This window comes from Trachurus trachurus (genome assembly GCF_905171665.1).
Source record: "Trachurus trachurus genome assembly, chromosome: 8".
Lineage (NCBI taxonomy): Eukaryota > Metazoa > Chordata > Actinopteri > Carangiformes > Carangidae > Trachurus > Trachurus trachurus.
Genome location: NC_139905.1, coordinates 10,071,302 through 10,096,507, shown reverse-complemented (window position 1 = coordinate 10,096,507; position 25,206 = coordinate 10,071,302). Strand labels below are relative to the sequence as shown.

Here is a 25,206-nt window from a genome sequence, read left to right as displayed (position 1 = left end):
CATGCTGGTACTGTGATCTGTTACTGTTTCCTGGCCTCAAACTGCGACTTAACTATGAACTTTTCCTGCGGTTGTTTCCGGTCAGAGAGAGGATGAGCAGACCCCCTGTCGTCTGAACATGCCACTGTCCCTGGATCAGTGTTGCTAGAGGTGTTCTTGGGCTCTGCGTTATAATACTGAAGACAGAACAGCTGATCCCAGGTCGGGGGATTGGTTCATATGTCCATGTCCACGGGTCGAACGTCGCCGGTCTTGTTCTCCTTCACCCACAGCTCTCGGTCTTTGGCTGGATCCACGGTCTGCAGCAGCTGGTCCACCGGCTCCACCATCTACGGACACAAACAGCGACACGGTCAGTGGTCCAATCAAACACCAGCAAAAAGTCATGATGGAGGAGACCAGAAAAGTCTGACAGAGGAGCTCAGACAGGCTCAGCTGAAGTGGTGAGGAAGAGATGTAGGAGATGCATTTTACATATAAAACACATATTTTGGAAATGAAAATGATATATTGTAATGGTTTGCAAAGTAAAGATAGGTCTTTCAGAGGAAAAAGGAGCTTTTTAATCTGAGCCTTGTTTCCTAAATCTCATTTTCCATACCCAGAATCACAATAAAAAACAAACAAACTCTGGATTACCTCTACTCAGTATTAATAAATAAACGTTCAGTCTAATGCAGGAAAACAAACCCAGACTCACACTCTGATTGAACATATCTGTTTCGTGTCGCAGAGTCGTGTACTGGCGAAGGTGCTGCTGAATCCACTCGATCCGGTCGACCTCCAGTTTCTCCAGCTCCTGAAGTGGAGAGACAAAAACAACAGATCACCATGGTGATGAGACATAGAAACCAACCCATATTTTTTGCTTTACATAAATAAGTAAATGAGGAATTGTTATTACACCAAGTAAGGAAACATTTTACATGTGACAGACACAGAAATGTACAGTTTGTTATTCTACATAACATTTTAGTGCATTTTGTGACTAAAGGATGAAACTCTCTGTCCAGTTCTTTATTTTCTGACATGGAAATATTTCATATTAGCGTGACTATCACACGATGAGCCTCTGATTGGGCCGGCTAGTCATGTAATCCCATTAAAAAACTAATAAACATTACCTCAAAATGCCATTTTGTCACATATAAACATGATTATAAATGAGAAAAGGAGCAAAAACTGGAAAAAAAAAACGACCTCTCAAGGTCACCAGAGGTCAGATACAAAATCTGAAATAAAACCTGGACATTTTCCTGCTTTATACATAAAATACACATTTGTTTTGTCTATTTGTTTCTCTAATGACACAATGTTTGGAGTCTTTCTCTCACGTCTCATGAACAAATAAGAAATCTGCATATTTCATGGGATGTTGTTGGGATGCTGCTGAGATATGAACCTGGCGTGTGATGTGTTTTTGAGCAGTTTAAGAGGAAACACCAACAGAGTTAGTAAGTCTTACCATGCTGGTGGTCACCATCTCCTCAAACCACTTGGACTGGGTTTGGTTGTACAGATCCACGCAGCGCATCAGGTCGTCACCTGGGCAACACAGACAAACACACGAGGGGTCAGAGGTCAGCCGAGGTCTGCTGTCGGTCAACAACAACCAGCGTTTACACCTCGGCGGGGGGTTTCTCCTCTCCTAACTTCTCCTATCATCAGTTCATCACCTCCACATGTCTGTTTGTATGATACATATATGTATATATTATGATCTGTGGTACATATGGAGTAAAACCCTTGAGGTCCAGCAGAGGGCGCTCACAAATCACTCATCCATGGGTTTACTATCATGTAATGTTAAAGGGAAGGACAGGATATAAACATTATATATGTGTGATATAAATCACAATAATATAGTTTAAAGCAGATATACTGTAAAATCATTTTCTGTGCTTAATAATGTAAACAATTTGTCGACATGTATGACTCCACCTGTTGTTTTTTTCATTATGTGTTTGTACACCAGCCTCCACTATATATTACAACTGTTGTGAACCAGCTCCTTAAATCAGATAAGAATATAATTTCAATAATATAAATATTTCTTCATTTTGCCTCTGTGTTGCTGGAAGCTGCAGATTTCTGGGACGAACATGAAGACGATCTCAGATTTGCTTTGACAGCTGCTATTTTTAAATCCTCTGTAAAAAAAACTCACTTTGTATGTATTTATTTATTCATTCATTTTTAAATCTGCACCATGAATTATGCAGCACTCGAGTCCGCTCCGATGCTCCACGACAAATCAATCACAGTCCAACGTGGACACCGGTGCTCGGTTGACAGGTTCGTTCAGTCAGATCCTTCCAGACCATAATATGTCAGAACGGTTAGCACAGTTAGCATCTTATAGAAGGTGCTGCTGTTTGTCAGCTTGTAACCGGCGGCGGCTGACAGTTTTAGTACATGTGCTAATTAAATATATGTCACCATAAACGTCTCTCTACTGTATTTGAATCAACTTTATGTCTTTTAAAACAGGAAGCAGGAGTCAGATAATAACGTCACTAAATCTCATTAAGATTCACAGAGTGAAGGTAAAAGCACCTTGCAGCCTCTGGCAGCAGCGGGCGCAGTGAGCCGTGGTGACATTTGGCCTGAGCCCGAGGTGGCAGCGCTGATCGCCGACACTCGCCTGACATCATTTGACTGCACCTTATGAGTGATATTGATTAGTGCGGTGGACGGTGACTAATCCACTGAGCGGAGGACAGAAAGAACCAGATGAGTTCAGTTCACGGCGCAGCAGAGCGTCTTCCATCACAACACGAGGAGTAAAAATGTCACACACAGAGTCTCAGGTTTCTCTCTCTCCCTCTTTTACTGTTTTAATGCGTTTGCCTTTTTTTTAAATAGCTTTTTTCACTTTAAAAATTAAAATTACACACGTATCAGCCTAGACCAGGAGTGTCAAACTGGGTTTAGTTCAGGGGCCACATTTGATCTCAAGTGGGCCGGACCAGTTAAATGACAGCATTATAACCTATGAATAACGAGAACTCTCCCCTTTGTTTTAGTGCAAAGATGTACAGTACAGGTATATTATAAAGATGTTTTCATTTAAAGAACTCTCCTTTTACAAAACATTATGAACAACTTGAAATTTCACAAGAAAATGACATGCAATTTTAACAATATTATGCCTCTTCTGTCTTCTTTGTAATGTTCACCCTTGGCAAATTCATCCTGAGGGCCGGAGTGACACCCCTGACCCCGACTAATAGGATCTTAAATCACTTTCAAGGGAAGGTGAGTAAAACCTCAGTCTGTGCATAATATACTGTGTGTTTTATCTTTATTTAAAAAAAGGAGGGTAAAATTAGTAATCAGCTGATTTAGGAATGGTTAATAACGTGTCACTCAAAGGAAGTAGAGTCGCACACTCATAGCCCTGATGTCAAAAAATAGGACTATTTAATACAAAATTACAGACTGACGTTTTGACCAGGAGGTCTTCTTCTTCAGGGTATGAAGAATAAAAAGACCTCCTATATCTATATGTGTCGCTGTCAGGAAATAAGGAAGTTACTTGTCACAGAATTAGAAACACCATCTACAACCTCCTGCAAAACAAGACGCTGTTACTTTTACGGTGCAGTTTTTGTGTATTCTGTACAAATGTATAGTCAGGACAGAGTTAGCCTAGCGCTTAGCCTGGACACATCTGGGCTGTGGAGAAAAGGCTCCATCACCAAACACTATTGTTTTTTACAGTCAACATATTTTTTTCTAATTCACCCTCTTTGTGTTTTTAAAACCTTAATTTTTTAGCTTCACTGTTGTCGCTCGCTGCGTCTTATCTGAGCTGCGACTCTGTTACCTCTGACCTGCTTGTGTGGATTTCCTCCGGGCCTTCTTTATGTCCTCCTCCGTCTTGTTGCTGAGTTTGATCTCCAGCTGCTGGGTCTTCACCTCCAGATCCTTCTGCCTGTCGGCCAGGGCTTTACGGGCCTGCGAGTACACAAACACACACATTATTATAACACACACATACACATGTCGGGCCAGGAGGAACGAGTCATTCAGCGTAATCCTCAGCTGTACTGTACCTACACCTATTACAAGAGTCATTACAGCCTTTTCATGTTGGCTGCTGATATCCGCGCTCAGATCCTGGTCTCATCCTTTAATCTTTTCTTAATCCACGTCATTGAGTCTTTCCTCTCATTCTCCAGCAGCAGCAGCACCTCACCAAGGTCATGGTGTAGTGCCGTTGGAAAGGTAAACATGCAGCGACGCCGAGGTGCGAGCCAAGAAAAAGATGTTTTTTGTTTTTTTTTCAACAGGCGACAGCGAAAAGAAAACGTGTGGGCAGGAAACAGAGCGGCGCAGACTTCACTCGAACACATCTGAAGACAATAAAAAAAAACTGGAGACTGATGAAAGATGCAGCTGCTGTGAAACTAGATTCAACATTTCAGAGGAAATATTGAAGCAACTCTCTCTCAGACACACAGCTCCTACTGTACTGTTTATACTTCTGGGATGAAATTAAGCCATTTTATTTTGGATAAAAAACAACGGCGGCGTTATCACTTCTGACTCTAATTATGCTTTTTTCATATCACATGCGAAAAAAATCATTATTCACTCACAAAACTTGAGTCTAACTTTTTTTTAATTGCCCTGAAATCTCAAATAGGATTCATGAGATTTATTGAGAGGGAAAACAATCTTCAATTGTTAGGACGATTATTTCTCATTGCAAATCTTGCATTATTGTGATATTATACAACATTAAATCATACTTTAAAGGGATAGTTAAACATTTTGGCAAATTGGCCCATTGCCATAATCCCTATAATTTTAGGAGTAGGTTCGTTACTTTTAATTGACGGAGTTGTTTTCGAGGTAAATTCATGCAAAACTGCTGATGCGCGTTCCCGTCGGGGGCAGTTTTTCGGCAAGCAGTCTCTGCATTTGCCTTGAAAACAACTCTGTCTCGTGACGTTCTGTTATTATCTTATAGCGTGGTGAATGTGCAGGTCACAACTTGTCCACCAGAGCGTTTTGGAGTTTTGATTGTGTATTTGATGAGTTTGATGAGGGAAACTAAGAAATCCCATTAGCCACTGTAGTGTAGCTCTGAGCAGCAAATAACTTGCACCAACAATTAAAGGTAACAAACCTACTGCTATGACTATAGGGATTATGGCAATGGGCCAATTTGCCAAAATGTTGAACTATCCCTTTAAACTATGTGTTACTCAACTTCACAGGTGTACAGGTGGTATAATGTTAATTAATGGTTATCAAAGTGATAAATAACATCTAATTAGTGTCATTATCTGCTTTAGATTGTGACAAACTTTGCACCACAGAGATTAATGGTAACATTAACTAAATGAAATGTGGTTGCCTGGATACGTCAGGGCAAAACCTCACTCTGTGTTTGTATGACATCAGTTGATTAAGATGAGTTTGAACAGAAAAACAGCAAAGATGAAGCTGAAACTGCAAAATGCAAAAAGAAACATCAACATTCAGTCTGTTTGTCTGAGTTTGTGTGCAGGTCAGAAAAATGCTTAGCAACAACAGCCCAGTGTCAGTACAGCTGTGGGTCTGTGTTGGCGCTGCATGAATAATGATCTAAATAAACATGCTGGTATTCAGCACATCACTCCCTCTAATGAGATATCAATAATCATCAATATTTAGTTATGATATTAATTAATGTGACTTCTGATGAGCCAAATTTGCCTCACAATCTCTTGTTTGTATTGATTTACTGGTCGTGGTGCGTTCACATATTGCCGACACATTCACGCTGAGTGTGTTTATATGGAGCAACAACAAATTTCATTCATGAAACTATTGAACAGGAGGTGAAGTAAAAATAAAGTTCTGCACCAAGATGTACCGAGCGTAGGCGTCACTGAGGCTCTTCTTGTTATGTAATCATCTCTGTGATGTTAACGCTGGTGATGTGTATTTCACTTGTACTAGAAAACCTCTCGGTACCTTCTCCACGCCTCCGTAGCGACTCGCCAGCTGCTTCCTGAGGTCGGCGATGTGATGGTCGTACTTCTTCAGGTCCTTCTTGAAGTTGTCGCCTCTGAACGTCAGCAGAGGTTTCTCCACCTCGGAGTGGAGCTGTGAGAAGAAACAGGAGGAGACGTCAAACAACAGCAACATTTGCACAGTTTTTTCTTCCGTTGCACAGTTTTATACATTACGCATATCTAATTTGGTACCGTTTTCTCTATTAATTCTATTTATAACAGATGTATGTGCATAGTTTCATAGGAATGTGTATATAGAGTTTATTTTTTCTTTATTTTCTGTTATATTGCTCTTCTATGCCCTTTCGGATCAATTTAATTATCTCTAAGTCTAAGTCAGTGGTGGAGGAGCAGCTCCATTGAATTGTGTCGACTATAAACGATGCACAAAGTTAATTTATCACATGTGTAGCAACTGGAAAAATAAAAATCCATGAGAATCTACTTTGTCTTTATTGGCTGTGTTTGAACTTCCAGTCAAGCTCTGTCTAATTATGAAGTGTATTAATATTATTCATTAACATCTGGATCTTTATTTCCAATAATGTGCAACATCTGGTTTACACATCTGTACAAATATACGTGTAATTTAGTTTATATAATTTAACTTATTTTAAGCTTTGCATTGTTTCTCTTGGTTTCGTCATTTAGCAACCAGGTGCAAGATTATCAAGATCAATAAAGTTAAATCTAATCTTAATATTTCATTATTATTATTTTTAACTGAATAATAACTTTTTTCTTATCTAACATAATTGCGTGCCTGTGCTGTTGTCTAATTAACTCCATTAAAACCACAGTAAAGTTCAGCCTTGTGTGACTAATTGTGCAATAAAGAGAGAAAAAGGGTTTTTGAATAATTACTCATTATTTTGCAGTTTATACCAAGATGAATTGTGGCAATTAACACTTTCTCCATTTCACGTGTGACTGGATCAAACAGCGCAGCACTTTCTCGGAAACATCCTTCTCATTCACAGCTGAATATTAAAAATGTCTTCAGAGAATGATGTGAAATAAAGTGTTTCCAGCTGCGTTGAGGCTTCTCCGTCTCTGCCTCGACCTGAACATTAGTCTCCTCACCCGCCCTCATAATGTATCTCTGAGTGTCAGCGGCTGGTGGAGCCTGTGTGGCGGCCGCTGGGTGGGGGGTTGGGTGAGGGGGAGGGGGGCTCCTCAGTGCACCGAGCTAATTAATGAGACAACAGAGGGCGATGAGAAGCTCCGAGGCTCCTCTGCGTTATTTCAGGCTGCGTCTGAGCGCCGGCCGACCGTTTCTGCATCGCCGCTGATCGGAGCGCGGGCGGGTGGTTGTCTGTGGTCAGACCCCACCCCTCACCCCTCCGGCCCCGGGACGGGGTCAGACCGAGTGTCCATTGCTGCGGTTGAGTGAAAGCGAGAAGCACTTAACCGGAGGACTGTGCAGACTCTTCAACCTCCTCACGCAGCTGCAGCAGACGATGCTGCGGTTCTGCTTTTATTTATATTCATGTGATTTACTGTAGGTGGTTGCATGTACATGCTGTGCGTGCTTTTTTACCGTATGTCTGAGCATGTTTCAGTTTAACTAAGTTTAAAGGAGACATATTATCCCCCATCCCACAAATTAAAATAGTTCCCAGGTGTCTTAAATACATGTCTGTAACATGCTTTGGTCAAAATACCCCAAGGATCAAACATCACAGCTCTTTTCATCCTCTGTTCAGAACAGCTGGTTTCAGAGCCTGTCCCTTTAAATGCAAATCAACCACTACTTGCCCCACCCCGCCAATCAAACCAGATATGGGTGGTATTATGCAAATTCGAATCCTAGTTACATCACTGGAAGACAACTGAGGGAACAGCTCGTAAAACCACATCGATTTCAACGTAGGGAGCCTGCAAATTATTGATTTTTTGGTCTATTCTCACATTTTGGGGGCCGGAAGGCAAGACAAACACCGAAATATATGTTAAAGAGCCTTCAAAAAGTGATTTTTCCATAATATGTCCCCTTTAATATCTACACACTGTCCCAGAGGCGCCGTTTGTGAACAGGCAAGGCAGGCAACTGCTTGGGGCCCCGAGCCATTAGGGGGCCCCCGAGGGTCGGGGCCTGAGGGCAGTTTTATCGACAGAAATATCTCAAAATGCGCTACCCGCAGTGACCGCACCCCCCTCCCCGTATCGTCGTATAGCGTCGATTTGCAATGACATCTCAGTAGTAAAACCCCCTAACGGGGCCCCATGTCATTCTCCGGACCTGATCCCATCTAACGTCAACCTGTATGATGCACCTTATCACCGGGAGTTTCTAATGAAGCCGAGGGAAAAAGAAGAGTCCACCTGGGAGCAAGACGTGAAGAAAAAAGAGGCTGAAGTAAAAATAAATGCAAGACAGTGGTGGTAAGTGGAGCAGAGTGTAACGTGGGCAGTAAATAACTGTTGAACAAATGCTAATAGTCTAATGTTAGCTTCAGACCAGTGGTGACCAGTTAGCGAGTGGGACTGCACTGGAGTGAGGGACTCGGTGCGTGCTGTTCTGGTGCTCCACTCGGTTACGGTCGTTAAGTGACAAAAAAAAAAAAAAAGAGCAAGGTTAACTTAACTTAACGTTATCTGCTGGCCTCCTTGGCAGCAAGTAACAACACTATTAACTTGCTAGCTAGCAGGGTGACATAGTAAAGTTATGTTACAGTATTGAAGTGAGTAGCCTATTATTATTATTATAATAATATGAAAGTGTAATCTATTGGTGCTATGAAAGCTATGCCCAAGGAAAACATTTAAAAATCACTCTCTTATCTCTCCTCAGGATTATTATTTAGGTTTCTGACAGCAGCAAATCAGAAGGACAAAGTGCCCCCTCCCAGTGCTGACAGTGAAAACTGTAAGTGTATATTGTCATAAAGAATCTTTAGAGGGCATGGCATATGTTATCAATTAAAGTAAAACTGTCTTTTGTTTTTTTGTCATATCAGTTGAACGTACACCTCCAGTGAGACAGCAACACCTGCCCATCATGAAGACGACATGTCACCAGCTTACACCATAACTGGACATTTGGAATAAAAAAAGTTTAAATTTCAAACATTTTTTGTCGGTGTTCGATTATTTATAAAATTATGGTGATAAACACTGGTTGGAGGGCCCCCTGGGGATTTTTGCTTAGGGCCCCAGCAGACTCTAAAATCGCCTCTGCACTGTCCATCCTGTATGCTTCTATTTAGTTTCAAATGGCAAAGTAGAGTCAAAGTAAAGTGTTTTGTATATTTTCTCTTTTTATTTTTGACCTGAATCTTCATCAATGAGCTCAATGACTTTTAAACTTAATATTATTTTCTTAGTGATGACTTTATGATATAAAATGAATATGAAAAAAATCCATTGTCTAACTCTGGCATATGATGATGATTATTACTACAGGCTTGTTCGGCACTGTCATGTTAGAAAAAAAAGCCAATAAAGAAAGAAAAATGTATTGACCTAAGCCACTAGTTAGTTTTATTGCCTACTGGTAAATGGAAAAATGCTCGATTGAATTCCCAGAGTGGTTTATGTGACCATCAATCAGAAATTCCCATCTCTGCTTACAAGAAACGACACAAACATTTCATCCACCACCAGCACACAGCTGCTTCACAATAAAAGCCCTCGTTAGGCGTCACCTTGTTGGAGAACTTGAGATGAACCTCGGCCTCGTCGTGGAGACTCTTCTTCAACTGAGTCCAGGCTTCCCCCAGAGTCCTGAGAGAAGATTTGAGATTAAGTGGATTAAACTTTCTGGGAAACACTGAATCTGATCTGAAGACCGTAACCCTCTTCCTCCTCCTCCTCCTCCTCCTCATCGTCAGCTAATCCACCCGATGAATAATCACTTTCAATTCTCACAATAAAACTCCTCATTACATCGACACACCTCACGGTCCTGGCTGCAGCTAGCGGTTTTCTCTCAATGAATCCCTGCAAACAAACTCTTAATATTTCAAGACTTGAGCGTCTCTGTTCGTTTTTTTTTGGTTTCATGGCTGAATCTGAATCTGTAATGATGAGAACTGCTGCTGCTGCTGCTGCTGCTGCTGCTGCTGCTGCTGTTGTGTTGTGCTGAGCCAAGCTTCTGTTCCTCTCTGCTGAGTTTGAGATCAGCTCAAAGATTTCTCTGTTGTTTCACCGACGAACCAGGATGAAAAAAACTACGCAGTCTTTTTCATCAAGTCTCTGTCTTTGAATGGTGCATAAGACACATTAAAAAAAAAAAAAAAAAAGCAGCAGCGCGGGAATAAGCCTATTTTAACCGACTCCTATCTTTAGACGCAGCTCTGTTAATTACTGACACTATCTCGTGCTTTGCAGAGGAGGCTTTGGAGCTGAGCACACACACTGTTTCGTCTTACAGCGAATGTTTACTGCACTCACCCTTCCTCCTGCGCTGCCAGGGGGCTCAGAGACAGCTTGGAGAGGTTCTTGGCATATTCCTCCTCAATCTTTATCCTGAAACACAAACAGAGACGTGAAAGCTTCCTGTCCAAAAAAAAAAAAAGAGAGAAGGAGAGAAAGAGAGAGGGGACAGAAACTGCTTTGGTGAAGTGGAGGGAGAAGCTTAAACACAGATTTCAGTTTCAGGGCTGCACTGCAGCACAGCGACGGAGAACTTCTACCACAGTTTGCTGCAAAGGCTCAAACCTCAGCAGCCTCTTTAAATCAAGAATCTCATTGTGCTTGTAAAAAAAAAAAAAAAGAGAAAATAGAGAATAGAAAGAAAAGGCTCCAGCTGTATTTGACAGAGCCGTTGTTCTGCTGCCTCCGTCTCAGAGATGTGAAATGAGATGTGCTCACACTTTGCCCTGAGGGACTCTCAACGCAGTGCGGCCCATGTTTGTGCATTTGTGACATTCACCTCCTCCTTCTACGCCGCCGCCGCTCTCACATTTACCATCCACACCTGAGTAAATCTGTCACCTGAAGAAGGTCAGGAGGCTCGTCTCTCTCCGACTTAATGTTCGGATACAGAGCGACGACGTGGGAAAAGGTCGACGACGCTGGAGAGGATGGAATCGTCCTGAAGGATCTGAGAGGAGAAGAAATCGGGAGGGAAACTGAACGGCGCTCATTAACTTCCCACGACTCGGACCGACAGGACGTGAACAGAGCGGCTGTTGTTGTGTTATAAGGTGGAGCTAATTATACGGAGGCCTCGTTATCCCAGTCGCTTTTGACATTACGGTTCAGACTCAAGCAACTTCCTGTACGTTCGGTTCCCGCTGCTGCTGCTGCCGCTGCTGCTGCTGCTGCTGCTCTCTAATTACTGGGTTCAAGCATTAATTGCAACCCTCAGCTGTGAGACACAAGTTTACCACCAACATCCTGGAGATGCTTTTATAAACAGAGGCTTCTTCTGTTGGTTGTTTTGGACCTGAACAGTTTGAGATCTTCTCTAAAGCTCCATCTCCTCCCTCATCCACCAACTCTGTTCTTAAAGCTCATGGATTATCTAAAGGTGCTTAAAATGAACTTGATTGGACTTCTGTTGACTGTTTTTTTACCTGGTGAACCAAGAAAAACTATTTGCATCTTAACTTTAAACTGTCATTACAATTTATATTGTTATTATCATCAAACCATGAGTTATGTTGATGAAATATCCAATAAATCATCTATGAAATTCATTACATTATGTTGTTTAGAAACACCTTTAGCTCATTAGCATACTACACTCTACCTCTCAACATGTATTGTATTCATAACATATACATGATACATATTATACATTTCCATGTACATGTTTATACATAAACCATATCGCTGTATCTGGGTTTCATATCCAGGAAAAGATCTGGACCAGGTTTGATAAGTAAAACGTAAAAATAGGGGAAACTTCAATTGCTTTATTATAACCCAGATACTTAGACCTAATCCCATTTCTCTTCCATAACCTTCATCTTCCCTAGATGGAAAAAATATATATTCCCCCACATAATGAGACACCACTAGACTGTAATAGCAGCAGTGGAAAAGTTAAGTTTCGGAATCGTCTGCTGCGTAAATATGTAAAAATGCAGGATCAGCAACAATAATACATCGTTAATGAACGTGACAAGCCTTTAAAAACCTTTTCTATGAAGGAAAGGGTTGTAACATATGGGCATAAGACTGAATATATTAAAGAATGGTTGTTGTGCTCTTGAAATCCAGATATTGCCAATATCTATGTATGTTTTTGGTTGCTTGGGCAGCCGTCTAGGAGCTGGTGTATCTGATGTATTCTGGGAGATTTGGTGAGGGGAAGGTCTGAAGGAGAAGGACTGGACCTTATTCTGTACTATGTAAACGTCTAAGTCATCAATATTCAGCTTCAGGTCCAAATCCCTAAAAAAAACAACCTGTGTGTCACAAAATAATATACAGTTTATGAAGTATACAGTTCTTTCTATTTCCTAGAACAGCTTTGTTTGTTACTGAAACATGAGTTGGGAACTATTTCCAGCTGCGTATTAATCCACATGTGGTGGTCAGGTGAATATTTCTGACAGCAGGTAGGTGTGTGTGTGTGTGTGTGTGTGTGCGTTCACAGAGATGAAGGAACATGCCAGAGCAGCAGTGATGTGTTTTTAATAGCTTTTGGAAACAATGGAGCTCGACGGCTCAGAGGAATAAACTGTGTCAGGAAACAGTAGTGAGATGAATTCATTGATGGTTTTTTGGTCTTATTTTGAAAAGACTTGTTGTTTCCTGTCAGTGACTTCTACTTTAAAAGCCTCTTACAGTGTGTGGATGTCTCAGAGCTGCTCTGTATCTGACGCTCTTGTTTACTAATTAATTTATAAACCTCGCTGTGAGCGAACGACACACACACAGACACACAGAGTTGTCTTTGTTGTTATAATCCAGTCGTATCTGACATTAAAGCCGTTACCTCTCGTGGATAAACTCAGCCATCTCTTTCTGCATCTGTTTGCCCTTCAGCTGCTTCTGCAGGAGGACCTCGAAGCCGGCCACCGACGTGGTCCCCTGGGGGTCCTTCTTGTCGGTCTGAGGAAGAAGAGGAGCAGAGCACACTGTATTTCTTGTCAAAATGTCTCATTTCTAGTCAAAACTAATATTTTTCCACTTTAAATAAGACTCATCAACTAAGATTCAACTTGTTTTTAGATCATTTTCACTTGTTTCAAACAAATTTTCACTTGAAATAAGTAGAACAATCTGCCAGTGAAAGCAAGTTGTTTTGTGCTTGTAATAAGAAAGAAAAACTTGCTCCACTATCAGATTTTTCTACTTATTTCAAGTGAAGATATGCTTGAAATAAGTAAAAAGTGTCTAAAAACAAGCTACTTTTTAAATGTGATGAGTATTATTTTAGGGACCTAGTCAAATTCAAAACAGGTCAGGTTTGTTTAATGCCTGGAATAGGTTGTTACCAAAAAACATCCACATAATGTTTATGGTCAGAGAGGGCACATATGATTTAAGGATGAGGATATAAAAATGTGCATTAACTTAAAACAATTTAAAAATAAGTCCAAACAAACACTCTTGGTCAGCTATAAAGAACTGGACAGCCAATTTTACACTTCTTTTTAGAAAGGATTTCAGTTCGTATGTTTATAATCATGGCTCTTTCATATTAAAGTTATATGTTTTCATCTTTTAAATTGTATGGAATTATAGATGTATGACATGTATGACAGTATGACAATGTAAGGGGGGGGGGGCTGAACTTGATAAGCTTTGCTTCCTTCAGCCCCTTCTCAAACTTGCACAGTGTGTCATTGTCATTATTGTTTTTGTTTTTGATATATACACTGTTTGTTTTTACGCTGTGTTTGTTTGAGACAAATAAAAATCAAATCAAATCAAGTATAATTAGATTTGTTTTGACTAGAAATGACATTTTGACTAGAAATAAGACAAATATTCTTGGTAAGATTTTGAGTTTTTGCAGTGTATCACTCAAACACAGCGGTGGACAGTTGAACAGCCACAGAGACGACCGACCGACCGACCGATGGCGTCACGTCTCTGTGGTGTTTATGTTTCGCAGCGTGTAGGTTTGTGAGAATGGGCTCCTGCACGGTGGTGGTGAGTCACACACTATGAGCGTGAATGTGTGACTCACACACTCGCATGTCAACGAGGGCATGCGTCGGCGTGTGTGTGTTTGTGTACGACGTCAATCACTCGACGGGTGGATGTGTGTGGCGTTTGTGTGAGCACGGAAATGTCAAACAGGATTTTAGGGTCGATGCGATGTGCGGCGCCGTGTCTTGTTTTTGTGACAGGAGTGATGTGCGTCTCCACGTGGAGCAGCAGAGGTGCCAGGTTTGTTTCACTGCAGCTGGTTCCATCATGAGCGACACAACACACACACAAGACAAGACACGACAGGGGAACAAAAACAACAAGAGGAGGAGGAAGCAGCATCGGATTTCAGTCAATGACGCATGACAAAGGGTTTTTCAATTCAAACCCAATTTAGGATGGAAATGTATGGAAACAGAAGATTACAGGAACCTCCAGGGAAACATTATTAGAAGCAGGAGGATCATTGTGTTTGCAGAGAAGCCGGTCGGTCGGTCGGTCGATCGATCGGCTTTTCCACCTGTGATCCTCCTCCGACATGAGAGCTAATGGCATCTTTTTGTCAAACGAGGAGAGGAGCGTTTGTTGGATCGGGACAAAGCGTATTATTGACCGTTTTGTGTTTGTGTCATGTTTTAGTTTCATAATCTAATTCAAGCACTTATCTTTCTACTGCTGGACGCTTTTTACCAGCACTGATACTCTCTAAAGGTCAATAACAACTGTTGACGGGAATCTGCCAGAGGCTTTGAGTTGTGTAGGTGGTTGGTTGAACCCAACACATGAATATATGATATGACTGTTAGAAAGAAGAGCCTCGGTTTCTGCACCGTTAATCACAGCGTAGTCGAAAGCACAATCACAGAAGCTGCAATTTAGTTTTGATAAAAGGTAAAATGTCATTGTAAGTGTTGTGTTGCTGCTACAAAGACCCTGCACGACAAATCATATTCTCAGCATGTAAAGGTTGTTTGATTGGTACAAGACACTAACAAATACATTTTATATTATATCATATTATTATGTGAAAATGAAAAACAAAATGATCACTCCAATTGAAATAAAAATCTACAAACCTGCCCATATAATCACAATATGAAGGGGTTTTATTATTATTATTATGTTTTTCCTTAGATTAAACACTCAACTTGATCCAAATCATCTGTTATACATAGATGTGGCTTATTGGATTTAGATTGATTAGCTGATCTTTATATTTCAGTGCGGCCAAATTAACAGGTCTATTAATTAATTCGTTGATTGAAAGAAATGTATTTACTGTTTTTTATCAGTCTAATAATCAAAAAAAAAAAAAAAAACTTCAACATTGATGTTCTTTTTTATATATACTGTATATACACTGAACAAAAATATGAATGCAACACTTTTGTTTTTGCTCGCATTTTTCATGAGATGAACTCAAAGATCTAACAGAAAAGAGAAAAAAGGTCTATTCCTCTCAAATATTGTTCACAAATCTATGTTAGTGAGCACTTCTTCAGATAATCCATCCACCTCACAGGTGTGGCATATCAATATGAATATTGAATATTGGGGTCAGTATCTGGTGTGACCGCCATTTGCCTCACGCAGTGCAACACATCTCCTTCACATAGGTTGTTGCTTGTGGCCTGTGGAGAGTTGGTCCACTCCTCTTTAATGGCTGTGCAAAGTTGCTGGATGTCGGCAGGAACTGGAACATGGTGTTGTATCAACAATCAACAACCTGATTCAGCTCATGAAAAATGGGAGCAGAAACAATTTTTGTTCAGTGTAAATAAAAAAAGTCTGTAGTGACATCTACTGCAGTTTATTTATAAGCAACTAATTCTAGGGCTAGAGTTGAATTTAGATTTGTTTTTTAAATGTCATGATGGAGAGCTTGCTTCTCCAAATGAACTGATGAGGCTTCAGATGAGATGAAGGATTAAATGTGTCTTTAAAGGCTGAGAAAGAAAAATCTTTTGTAGTAGATGTGAGTGCAAGATGAGCGACAAAAGGCATTTTGAGATGATACGACTTTTCAAAGGGTAAAAACGATGACATGTGTGAGTAGAGGCTCTGCAGTATAAAAAAACCTCATTCAAAATCCCACTGACATTTGTTAACGACGCTAATTAGCATAAACCGAGTCTTGGAACGGAGCCTCTCTCAACATTAGGTCACATGACTCAGTTCATCTGTTTAGATCCAGGGCTGTTCTGTTTATTTGTTTGCTTCACAAATCTAAGTCGTTTGTTCCATGTTTCACAATTTCCCATGAACATTTGCAGCCTAATGCAGCATCGTATTACATCATGTCACTTGAGACGTTTTGGTAAAGAGGATTCCCATGGCAACGACTTGCGTGCACCCGCGTCATCTCATCTGACACCTCGAGCCTGTTGCGTGATGACAGATTGTGATTGTGTGCGAGTTGGAAAAAAAAAAAACACATTTAATGTGGGTTTAATTATTTTTTTATTATCTTTTGTTTAGTTTGGTTCTCAAGTCTCGGGCGTTAACTGTGGCATTTATCATCATTAGACGAGCAGAGCGGCGGGTTTGGCTACGTCAGCTGTAGCTTCAGTGTTTTTTCGGTGTTTGAGCAGGACGGACTCACCCAGAAGTAGTCGCAGTAGCTCCATTCGTTGGGTTTGAGGAGCTGCTGCTCCGGACCTTCTCCAGGCAGAGGGAAAGTCACACAGTTGATCTGAAGCGAAGGAGGAGAGAAGAAACACAGAGATGTTTCTTTTTCTTTCTGCTGACAAACAACAGACACACAAAGACAACCACACACACATAACACAAGAAAATATTGCACAAAAGGATGAAGTATTATCTTTCAGGGGGAGTGAGGTAACAGGCCTGGGATTCATTTGGATGGTGCAGATGAGAGGGAAAAGGTCAGACATGGGTAAACATGTGAACGGCCGTCCAGAAGGTGACCCAACGGCCCTGAGGGGCGAGAGACACAGGGAGGAAACACACAGAGAGAGAGAGAAACAAAGAGAGAGTGGGGGAGAGAAACCTCTTCTACAAACATCCCTCGAATTGAACAAATGAACTTTATCCTCCTGAGAATACGTGTTGTCACAGATAAACACACAGCACTCGGTCTGAACACAGACTCCATGGTCCAGAGCATCTTCAATTACTCTTGGGGGCTGCAATTATGTAATGTTCACCATCTGCGAGCCCTCCCCTCCTGGCACGGCCAGATACCCTCTGTGCCATGTCAGCCGCTGCTGCACAACTACACGGGCATCCAGACAGCATGCCTCATCCACACAACACACACACACTGAAACACACTGAAACACACTGAGTCACAGTGTTTACAGCTCCAGCTCGAGCGGCGCTGCCACACAGACCAAAGAGAAACAGGCAGCGTTTACCAGCTCGTTCAGCTGCTTCTTTATTTTCACTTTCACGTTTTCCTCTGAACAACAAAGTGTCGGAGCGGCGCCGGTGTTTGCTCAGGTCGGCGGTGACGCTTTACAAAGAAAACCGAAGGGAAGCAAAGACTTTAATAAGAGCAACGTAGTGAAACCAGAGGGCTTTTTATATCACATCCTTTTCTATGAAATACAGTAATATTTAAAGCAGAAGTGAGTGATATATTTGTGTTAATATAAGTCTTAAATAGTTTTATCTTCCGACAGCAATCACTTACATAGAGTGTTTGGACCGAAACACGGGTCTGTCAGTCACTCTGCTCTGCTCTGAGCCGAAGAGAAAACATTTATCGTATCCTACAGTTTTTATCCAATGAGGAGAGAGAACGGCATGCAGGGCTGTGTGTGCAGCCAAGGAACGCCGTGAATGTGGTGACGTAGCGACGAGGACTGTTATGGTGCGTTCAAGGAAACTCGTATTTTTCCGACCGTGAAGTGGTACCAGTTCGATCTGGTACGAGTTCACCGGTCGGAAGTTACGAGTGGCCGTTATAGTGACTTTCACCGGTAAAACAGGTCGGAAAAACACGAGTGGGTTGCCTGGAACGCTACAAAGTCGTAAGTTGTGACTTGAAGCTGTAATTTACGATTTCAAAAGCCTGCCTGGAACGCAGCATTAGCGAAAACGACCAGATCACTCACTTCTGCTTTAACTTTAAGACGCCTGAGGAGGGAATGAATGATGAATAAAATAAATAGTTCATAATGTAGCTGGAGACACTTGAGATGCCCTTATAGCTGTTTACAATTAAACAAAATATGCTTTTAATGTTCAAAACTGTGTCGAGATTCATTGTTTGCATCATTCAAAGGATGCAAACAATGAAAGTTTGACCCACGAAGACACCATGGCTGAACTGAAATGACCTGGTGAACGAAGGATTAGCCATTTATATCCTCAGCTACTGATTTATTCCTGTGATCTGCGAAAGATCAACCTGGACTTTTGTTTTAAGGAGCCTTTTCCCCCCTGACGTCACGTTGATGTTGAGAAGCTGTGGAAAGGGTGAAATGGTTGACAAACCTGACTGATTTATGGCCACTTTTCTTCAACTGAATTAATAAATCGATGAATTTGCGAGTCTGTGAAAGGATCTACAATGTCGGAGGCGAGAGCAGCCAACACTGGAAACACTGGAGGCTGATGATGTCACACAAACAGACATGAAGTTTGCTGTTAACATAACTGTCAGAGTCAGTGTTGACTAGGAAACAAATATTATACAGTAGTTTCATGATCATCCTGCATCAATAATACAGTAATTTAACTTTTTTTTGTTTGTCAAATGAATTATCGCTGCTACTGTAGCTCTACTTGACTTTGCAAGGCAAACGTTAACATGTAAAAATGTGAGTTCATCACTTGTTAACTGATTTGCTCAGTTTTAAACTCATAAAGAAATACAAAGTGTTATAATAATTACACTTTACCATAGTATGCGTAAAAACAAGCCGTAACACACATCGTCTGTTTAGTTGCTGATCTCTTGGGAAGTGGCGAACTGACAACAGTTACGGTACTCAGTCAGATTACATACATTTATAAGAGTTATAACCTTGGACACACCAGCACAAACATCAGCCTTTCTGCGACACAACTTGAGGTTGGTAAACTGAGTGTGACATCAGAGGAACATGGCCGCTGTGTGAATATGGACGATGATACTTAGACTTATTGCACTGCTGTGATGCAATGTCTTGAAATGTGGCCTCCAAAGGACGTTGACCCTGAAGTGAGGCTCGGCTTATGTGCTGCTTATAAATGTTAAACCCTTAAATGTTACTAGTAAAAAATATGAGACTTATAAAATTTTCATGCATAAACCTGGTCTCCTGTAAATTACAAAAGCAAATAGTTGAGTTGACACTGAACCAAAGTTACAGCCGTACAAACTCAGAGGAAATTGAAGTTTTTTTTTCACCTCAGCCACTTTTCTCTCCGCATAAACATTTTTGCAGCAGGAGCTGCAGCCACAAGTCTGAACCAGTTCTGCGGTGATGTGTGATTTATCCAAAAACAGATACAATCAGGAGACTGAGCATATTCAGACAGAGTGTAATTCATCAAGGTTGTGAGTCCTGCCCCAGAATGAGAGCGGTGATACCGAGGCTGATAATGAAATTGTAATAGAGTCTTTTGATATAAGGTTCAGTTTGTGTGTTTGAGTCTATACTGTACTCCACAGCTAGAAAACCAACACCGACCTGAGGATTTTCTGTGCACTCTGCGAAACCGATACATCTGATTTATAAAAATATATACAGTATATGACTTCAATGAACAAAAACAGAGAGCATGTATGAATCCAGGTCACAGAGTAGATATCTCCTCCATGTGCCCAGAGCCTTTACCAAATCAGGTGACATTACATGGCCTTTAGCATCTATGCACCTAAAGAGTGGAATAGTCGACTCTACCACATGATCTCAGAAATGCTCCGACGTTACATTGTGCTCCTTCAAAACCAAACTTAAGACTTTTCTGTTTAGCTGTGCATTTCCTTAAATGTCTCTCTGTGTGTAAATTTCTATGTCTTAGTATCTATTGCTGTTTACTTTTTTAATATGTTGTCCTATCTCTATGTAAATCACTCTGAACTGCTTCTGCATGATATGGTGCTATATAAATACATTTGAATTGAATGTAAAAAGGCCGAAGCTCCATCGACTACTCTGCGTTGACCTCTTCATTCTCTGCAGCTCTTCATCTGAATATTTGACTTGAAAAAAAACAAAACAGATGAGTAATAGTCTCTCTTCTCTTACATAATCACTGAGATCCAGAGGAAACACTGATATGGCCACTTGCCAAACAAACGGGCACCGATACGACAGAATAACAACAACCACGACGACGACGCTGATCTACATAAACAAAAGAAGCATTAACCGGCAGTTAACGGTGACGAAGGAGCCGCGGCGTGATTTACTCTGCGACCAGTCACTTTGTTCATTTTCTGCCCCAGAGATCATACTGATTGTCATGGGCACCAGATTTTCCATTACACTGGCTCCACATTTATCATGACTGTTGTTTATCTGCCTCTCACATCCTGCAGAAAATGAGACCATTTATCTCCAGGAAGCCTGTCCGACAAACTTACTTCTCCTTTATGGCTGCTTAGCGAGGCGCTCCGGGGGCTGGAGTTGTGGGGCGAGTAAAATATTAATATAGATTACCTTTAATGTCACACTGAGCCATAAATCCCTTTTTGAGGGATCTGAGGCCGCTGTGGAGATGTTTGTGGAGTCGTTGGGATGTTGCAGCAGCCTGTGTTGCTGCGTTTGCATCCTTGTGTGTTGCAGTTTGGCAGAAAACAAAAAGATGTGAGCGTGAACGTGAACGTGTGTCGGGTGATTTGGGACATTTTGTTCTCACTCTGGATTCATAAACACAAGCTCGTCATGAGGGTTTGATATCCCGGCTGCAGGCTGCTGTGATTGTTTCATTACGCATTTTAATGTTTTATTTCTTTACTGCTCTTTTTTTTTTTTACTTTGCTGAATACAGAGAAAAAAAAATCCTGACACAGTCGAAGAACTAATGGCCCGTGAGACAGAAATGGTTTTGCAAACAAACAACTCAAACACTTCCTCTCTCTCTGTCTCTCTCTGAATATTTCAGGGAATGAGACTGTAGGATGCTCTGTCACTGTTGCTTAGCAACAAATTACTTTTGCTGTACGAGACCCCCTCACTCCCTCCCCACACACACACACACACACACACACACACACACACACACACACACACACACACACACACACACACCTTCCCATAACAAAACAATCTCACACTTCCTCTCTATTGCCTTCTTCTTCTTCTTCTTCTTCTCCCCTCATCTCTTCCTTCTCTTCCTCTCCGACCAATCAAGGCTCCTCGTTTCGAGTCCCGCCAACGACACTTTGACGAGCCGCCGTTCCCAGCATGCCTACACTGAGCGCAGGCAGCATAGCAACAAGTCAGACTGAATGAATGTTTAATAAGCTGAAAAAAAAAAAAAAAAAAAAACATTTTGAAAAAGGCTGAATTTGGTCCGACTGGTTGCCGCGGGTGAAGGTGAAGACAAGGTGACACGGCGACGGTGGCGTCTCCTCCTCCTCCTCCTCCTCCATTCGTCTCTCCTCTCTCCATCTGATGCCTGGTGAAGCCTGGTGAAGCGTCCTGGCTGCTGGGGTCCATTTTGCCAGCAGCCATGGATGTGTGCGTCTCCATGACAACTGTGGAGGGGGTTGTGTAACGTGAGGTGCATCACGGCGAACAAAAAGACACCTTTGTGGACTGACGTCACCCAACCACAACTGCAGATTCAATCTTTATCACCTGTATTTTTATTTATTTATTTATTTATCTCTCTCTCTATATATATTTTTTTTTTCTTTTTTCCCCTCCAGTTTCGCTCGCTGCAGCAGAACTGTTGAATATGCAGGATTTTTCCGTCCTTCTGCATTTTCACAGATCAGGACCTCTCTGCAGATATGAAATTAAATTAAACTACAAAGTAGAAAAATAAATAAATAAATGAATAAACCTCTCGCGCCTCAGCAGCAAATCTCCGAGTGGTGAAACCCTTAGAAAAGGCCGAGCAATGAAAGCGGTGGAAATCATCATCATCATCATCAACGTTTTTTTTTTTTCCTCCTCTTCTTCCAAACAGTATGTCTTCACTGAATATCTGAATGGTCCGACCCCCCCCCCCCATCCCTCTATGCCACTGCCACCGTCTCCTATGCCAGTGTTTTCCATTTCAACACCCATTAATCAGTTGCTATTGCTTTTGTCACCATGGAAACTGGACTTGCTGCATCTCTCACAAGGTCTGAGAGGGGTTGGGGTGTATTTTTTTTTTTTTTTTCTTTTCCCACAATAGCCAGACTGACGGCTCCCGTGGCTGCAGCAGGTCAGAGAGAGAGAGACCACCGAGCGCAAAATCAGCCCCTCGCTGCCTGCGAGACACAAAACAGCCCTCTGTCTCTGTCTGTCTGCCCCTCAACGCCACCACAGGTTCGCCTCAACCCCCCTCTCTCTGCTCTCCCCCCCCTTCCTCTCCTCCCGCCACAGTCATCATTATGGACTAAGAGATTACATAACCACCACAGCTACTGTCTGGGCATCTTGAGACAAAGATACTGTACTCTTCTTTACTGCTGCAGAACAGGTTTAATTCCTCCTCATCATCACGAGCTGATACTGAGGAGTTTGCAGCCTGAATCCTACTACAAACAGTGTGTGTGTGTGTGTGTGTGTGTGACCTGCACTGCCTTGCAAAATGTGGAGCCATTTGAGGAAGGAGGAAAAAAAGAAAGAAAAAAAAGCTAAAAAGAGGGGGGGGGGATACCACAAAAAAACCACAAAGAGCAACAACTCGGTGCCAAAACCACTCAGAGATCTCCTCTCCATCTGACAGACAGAAGGCTGCGCTACTAAAAATACCGACCGACCGTCAGTCTGCAGGCGACTGGATCAGCTCGGGACTTTTCACTCACTTAAATGATAATTCAGCGTGATTGAAGGGAACCAGCGCCTCAGGAGCATAAAATTTATCTTTGGAGGAGCGTTAAATCAATATTATAGACAAGAGACCAAGTCGAGTCAGTGAGAGTAAAAAAAACGAGCGCAGGCAGGACTCCTGGACAGTTGCTGCTGCTGCTGCTGCTGCTGCTGCTGCTGCTGCTGCTTCTTCATTCACACTAATGTGGTTTCCAATATGCAGGGAAACCCCCACGTTACTCCACCACCGCGGTGCAACTACGGCCACGATGCCGACAGACGAGAGGAAAACAAAAGACCAGATGAGACGTGAACTTATCTGAACGTGAGGAGCTGGAGACACTCAAAAGAGATGAGGATGCAGAGGTAGAAGTAGATGGAAGAGGAGGAAGAGGAGAAGGAGGAAGAGGAGGATTAAGTTCCTCGGTACTCACTGTGATCTTGGTCTCCTTGACCTCCTTGATCTGCCTCTTGGCCGGTGAAACGGAGCCGGGGGGCTGCGGGGCGAGACAGGAGGGATCGTCAAAACTCTCCTCAGTGTCAAAGCTGGCTTCCATCATCATCCCTCTCACCTCCTCCTGCTTCTCTATTCTGGGAAAGCCTCACACGCTCTCTCTCTCTCCTTTCTCTCTCTCTCCGTTCTCTCTCTCTCTCTCTCTCTCCGTCCACGCAAACCGAGGCTGCCTTCAGTCTCACAAGCCACGGAGTGAGTGGAGAAGAGTCGCGTTGCAGGGGGAGGGGAGGAGGGGAGAGAGTGGGGAGTGGGGGTGTGTAGTGGTGGGAAGGTAGCGCCAAGGGTTAGGAGGAGGAGGAAGAGGAGGAGGAGGAGGAGGAGGGTGTGTGTGTGTGTTTGTAGGGAAGCGTGAGGAAGTCTAGCCTACGGTTGTAGCTGCTGTCACACGAGTTTTTTAAGGTTGAAGGCTGCGAGGAGACGCAGGATGCTCCCTCACCTCCACCTCTCGCTCCTCCGTGCACAAAGACAGAAGGAGGAGAAAGATCATGGAAATATATATTAAAAAAAGGGGGGAATCAATGGAAGAAGAAAGGGAAAGAGAGAAGGAGAATAAAACAGGAGAAGGAGGAGGAGGAGGGGGATTTATTTACATGATCCTTGCCACACCTCCCTCCCCAGAGAGCGTGATAGTGGAGGAGGAGGAGGAGGAGGTGGTAGCAGTGGTGGTGGTGGGGGTTGGTTTCATGGAAATGGCTGAATGATGATGTTTAAGTGACTAATTACGATTGGGAGGGAAACTGGAGAAGGGGGGAGGAGAGAGGGAGAGAGAGAGAGGGAGAGAGCAGGCAGCCAATGAGATGCAGCGTCTGTGTGTTGTGTGTGTGTATGTGTTGGAGAAAAAAATGTATAAGTGTGTGTGCGTGTGTGTTTAAGGTGGAAAGGGTTTAAAAAAAAAAAAAAAGGTGTGCTGAGGAGGCAAATTCAGGCGACAACGGCTGAAATATTTGTGTGTGTTTGTGGTGTTTACAGGCGGTTTGTGCAGCAGCTACCTCGTCATCATCATCATCATCTCTCATACGACAGAGCTTCGCCCGAGGCATCGAACGCACCGCCGCAGCAGCGCTCACACCAGCGCTCACACCTTCTCACCACATCCACCTCCAACTACTAACATAACACCATCACACCCAGAACAAACCCACTACCGCCGCCTACAATACATCCAAACGTTCGCTCACCTTCGCTGTACAGAACATGGCGGAGGTTCAGCTCCGACCACCGCGCTCCCAGGTCCAGGTCCCGGGGTTTTTCTCGATCCGTGAGGCCCCCGTTGCTCCCAGCGTGAGCCTTGACAGTCTTGGCTGGCCTCCTCCTTAAACCTGACAACCTCTGACACGTGGAGTCCAAAATCTCAACCGCCCATATGGCCCAAGTGTCTGTCCATCTCTACTCTCCAATGCGAACATGACACGATTATGCCCTCGTCTGACTCGCAATTAGTCACGTGGGTTGGCATGTAATCGATGTTGGCCCGGGTTCATGGGAGCTGCGGGAGCGGCCCTGCCCTCCTCGGCCGAGAGGAGAGCGGGCGTGCAGCTCTTCAGCTCTTCAGCTCATGGAAACACTGATATCACATCACATCACACTGCGACCTGAGAACACGGTTTATACGGGAGAGACGAGTGTGCAGCTTGGAAATTTCTCTCCACGGCTTCGACCAGGGATTGTTATCTTAAAGTATCGATTTCAAGCTCTTTGA

The 25,206-nt window shown here is 42.6% G+C and overlaps 1 protein-coding gene across 1 annotated transcript; it reads right to left on the bottom strand.

Annotated features, from left to right (window-relative positions):
- Positions 1-215: 215 nt before the first annotated feature.
- On the bottom strand, positions 216-23,556 carry gas7a (growth arrest-specific 7a; the record flags this gene model as incomplete). The annotated part of the gene is made up of 10 exons (XM_083976726.1): positions 216-329; positions 701-799; positions 1,466-1,545; positions 3,837-3,960; positions 5,971-6,102; positions 9,659-9,737; positions 10,407-10,481; positions 12,904-13,019; positions 16,669-16,758; positions 23,428-23,556. The coding sequence occupies 10 exons, from the start codon at positions 23,554-23,556 to the stop codon at positions 216-218; spliced, it is 1,038 nt and encodes a 345-aa protein (XP_083832852.1).
- Between the last annotated feature and the right edge of the window lie 1,650 nt (positions 23,557-25,206).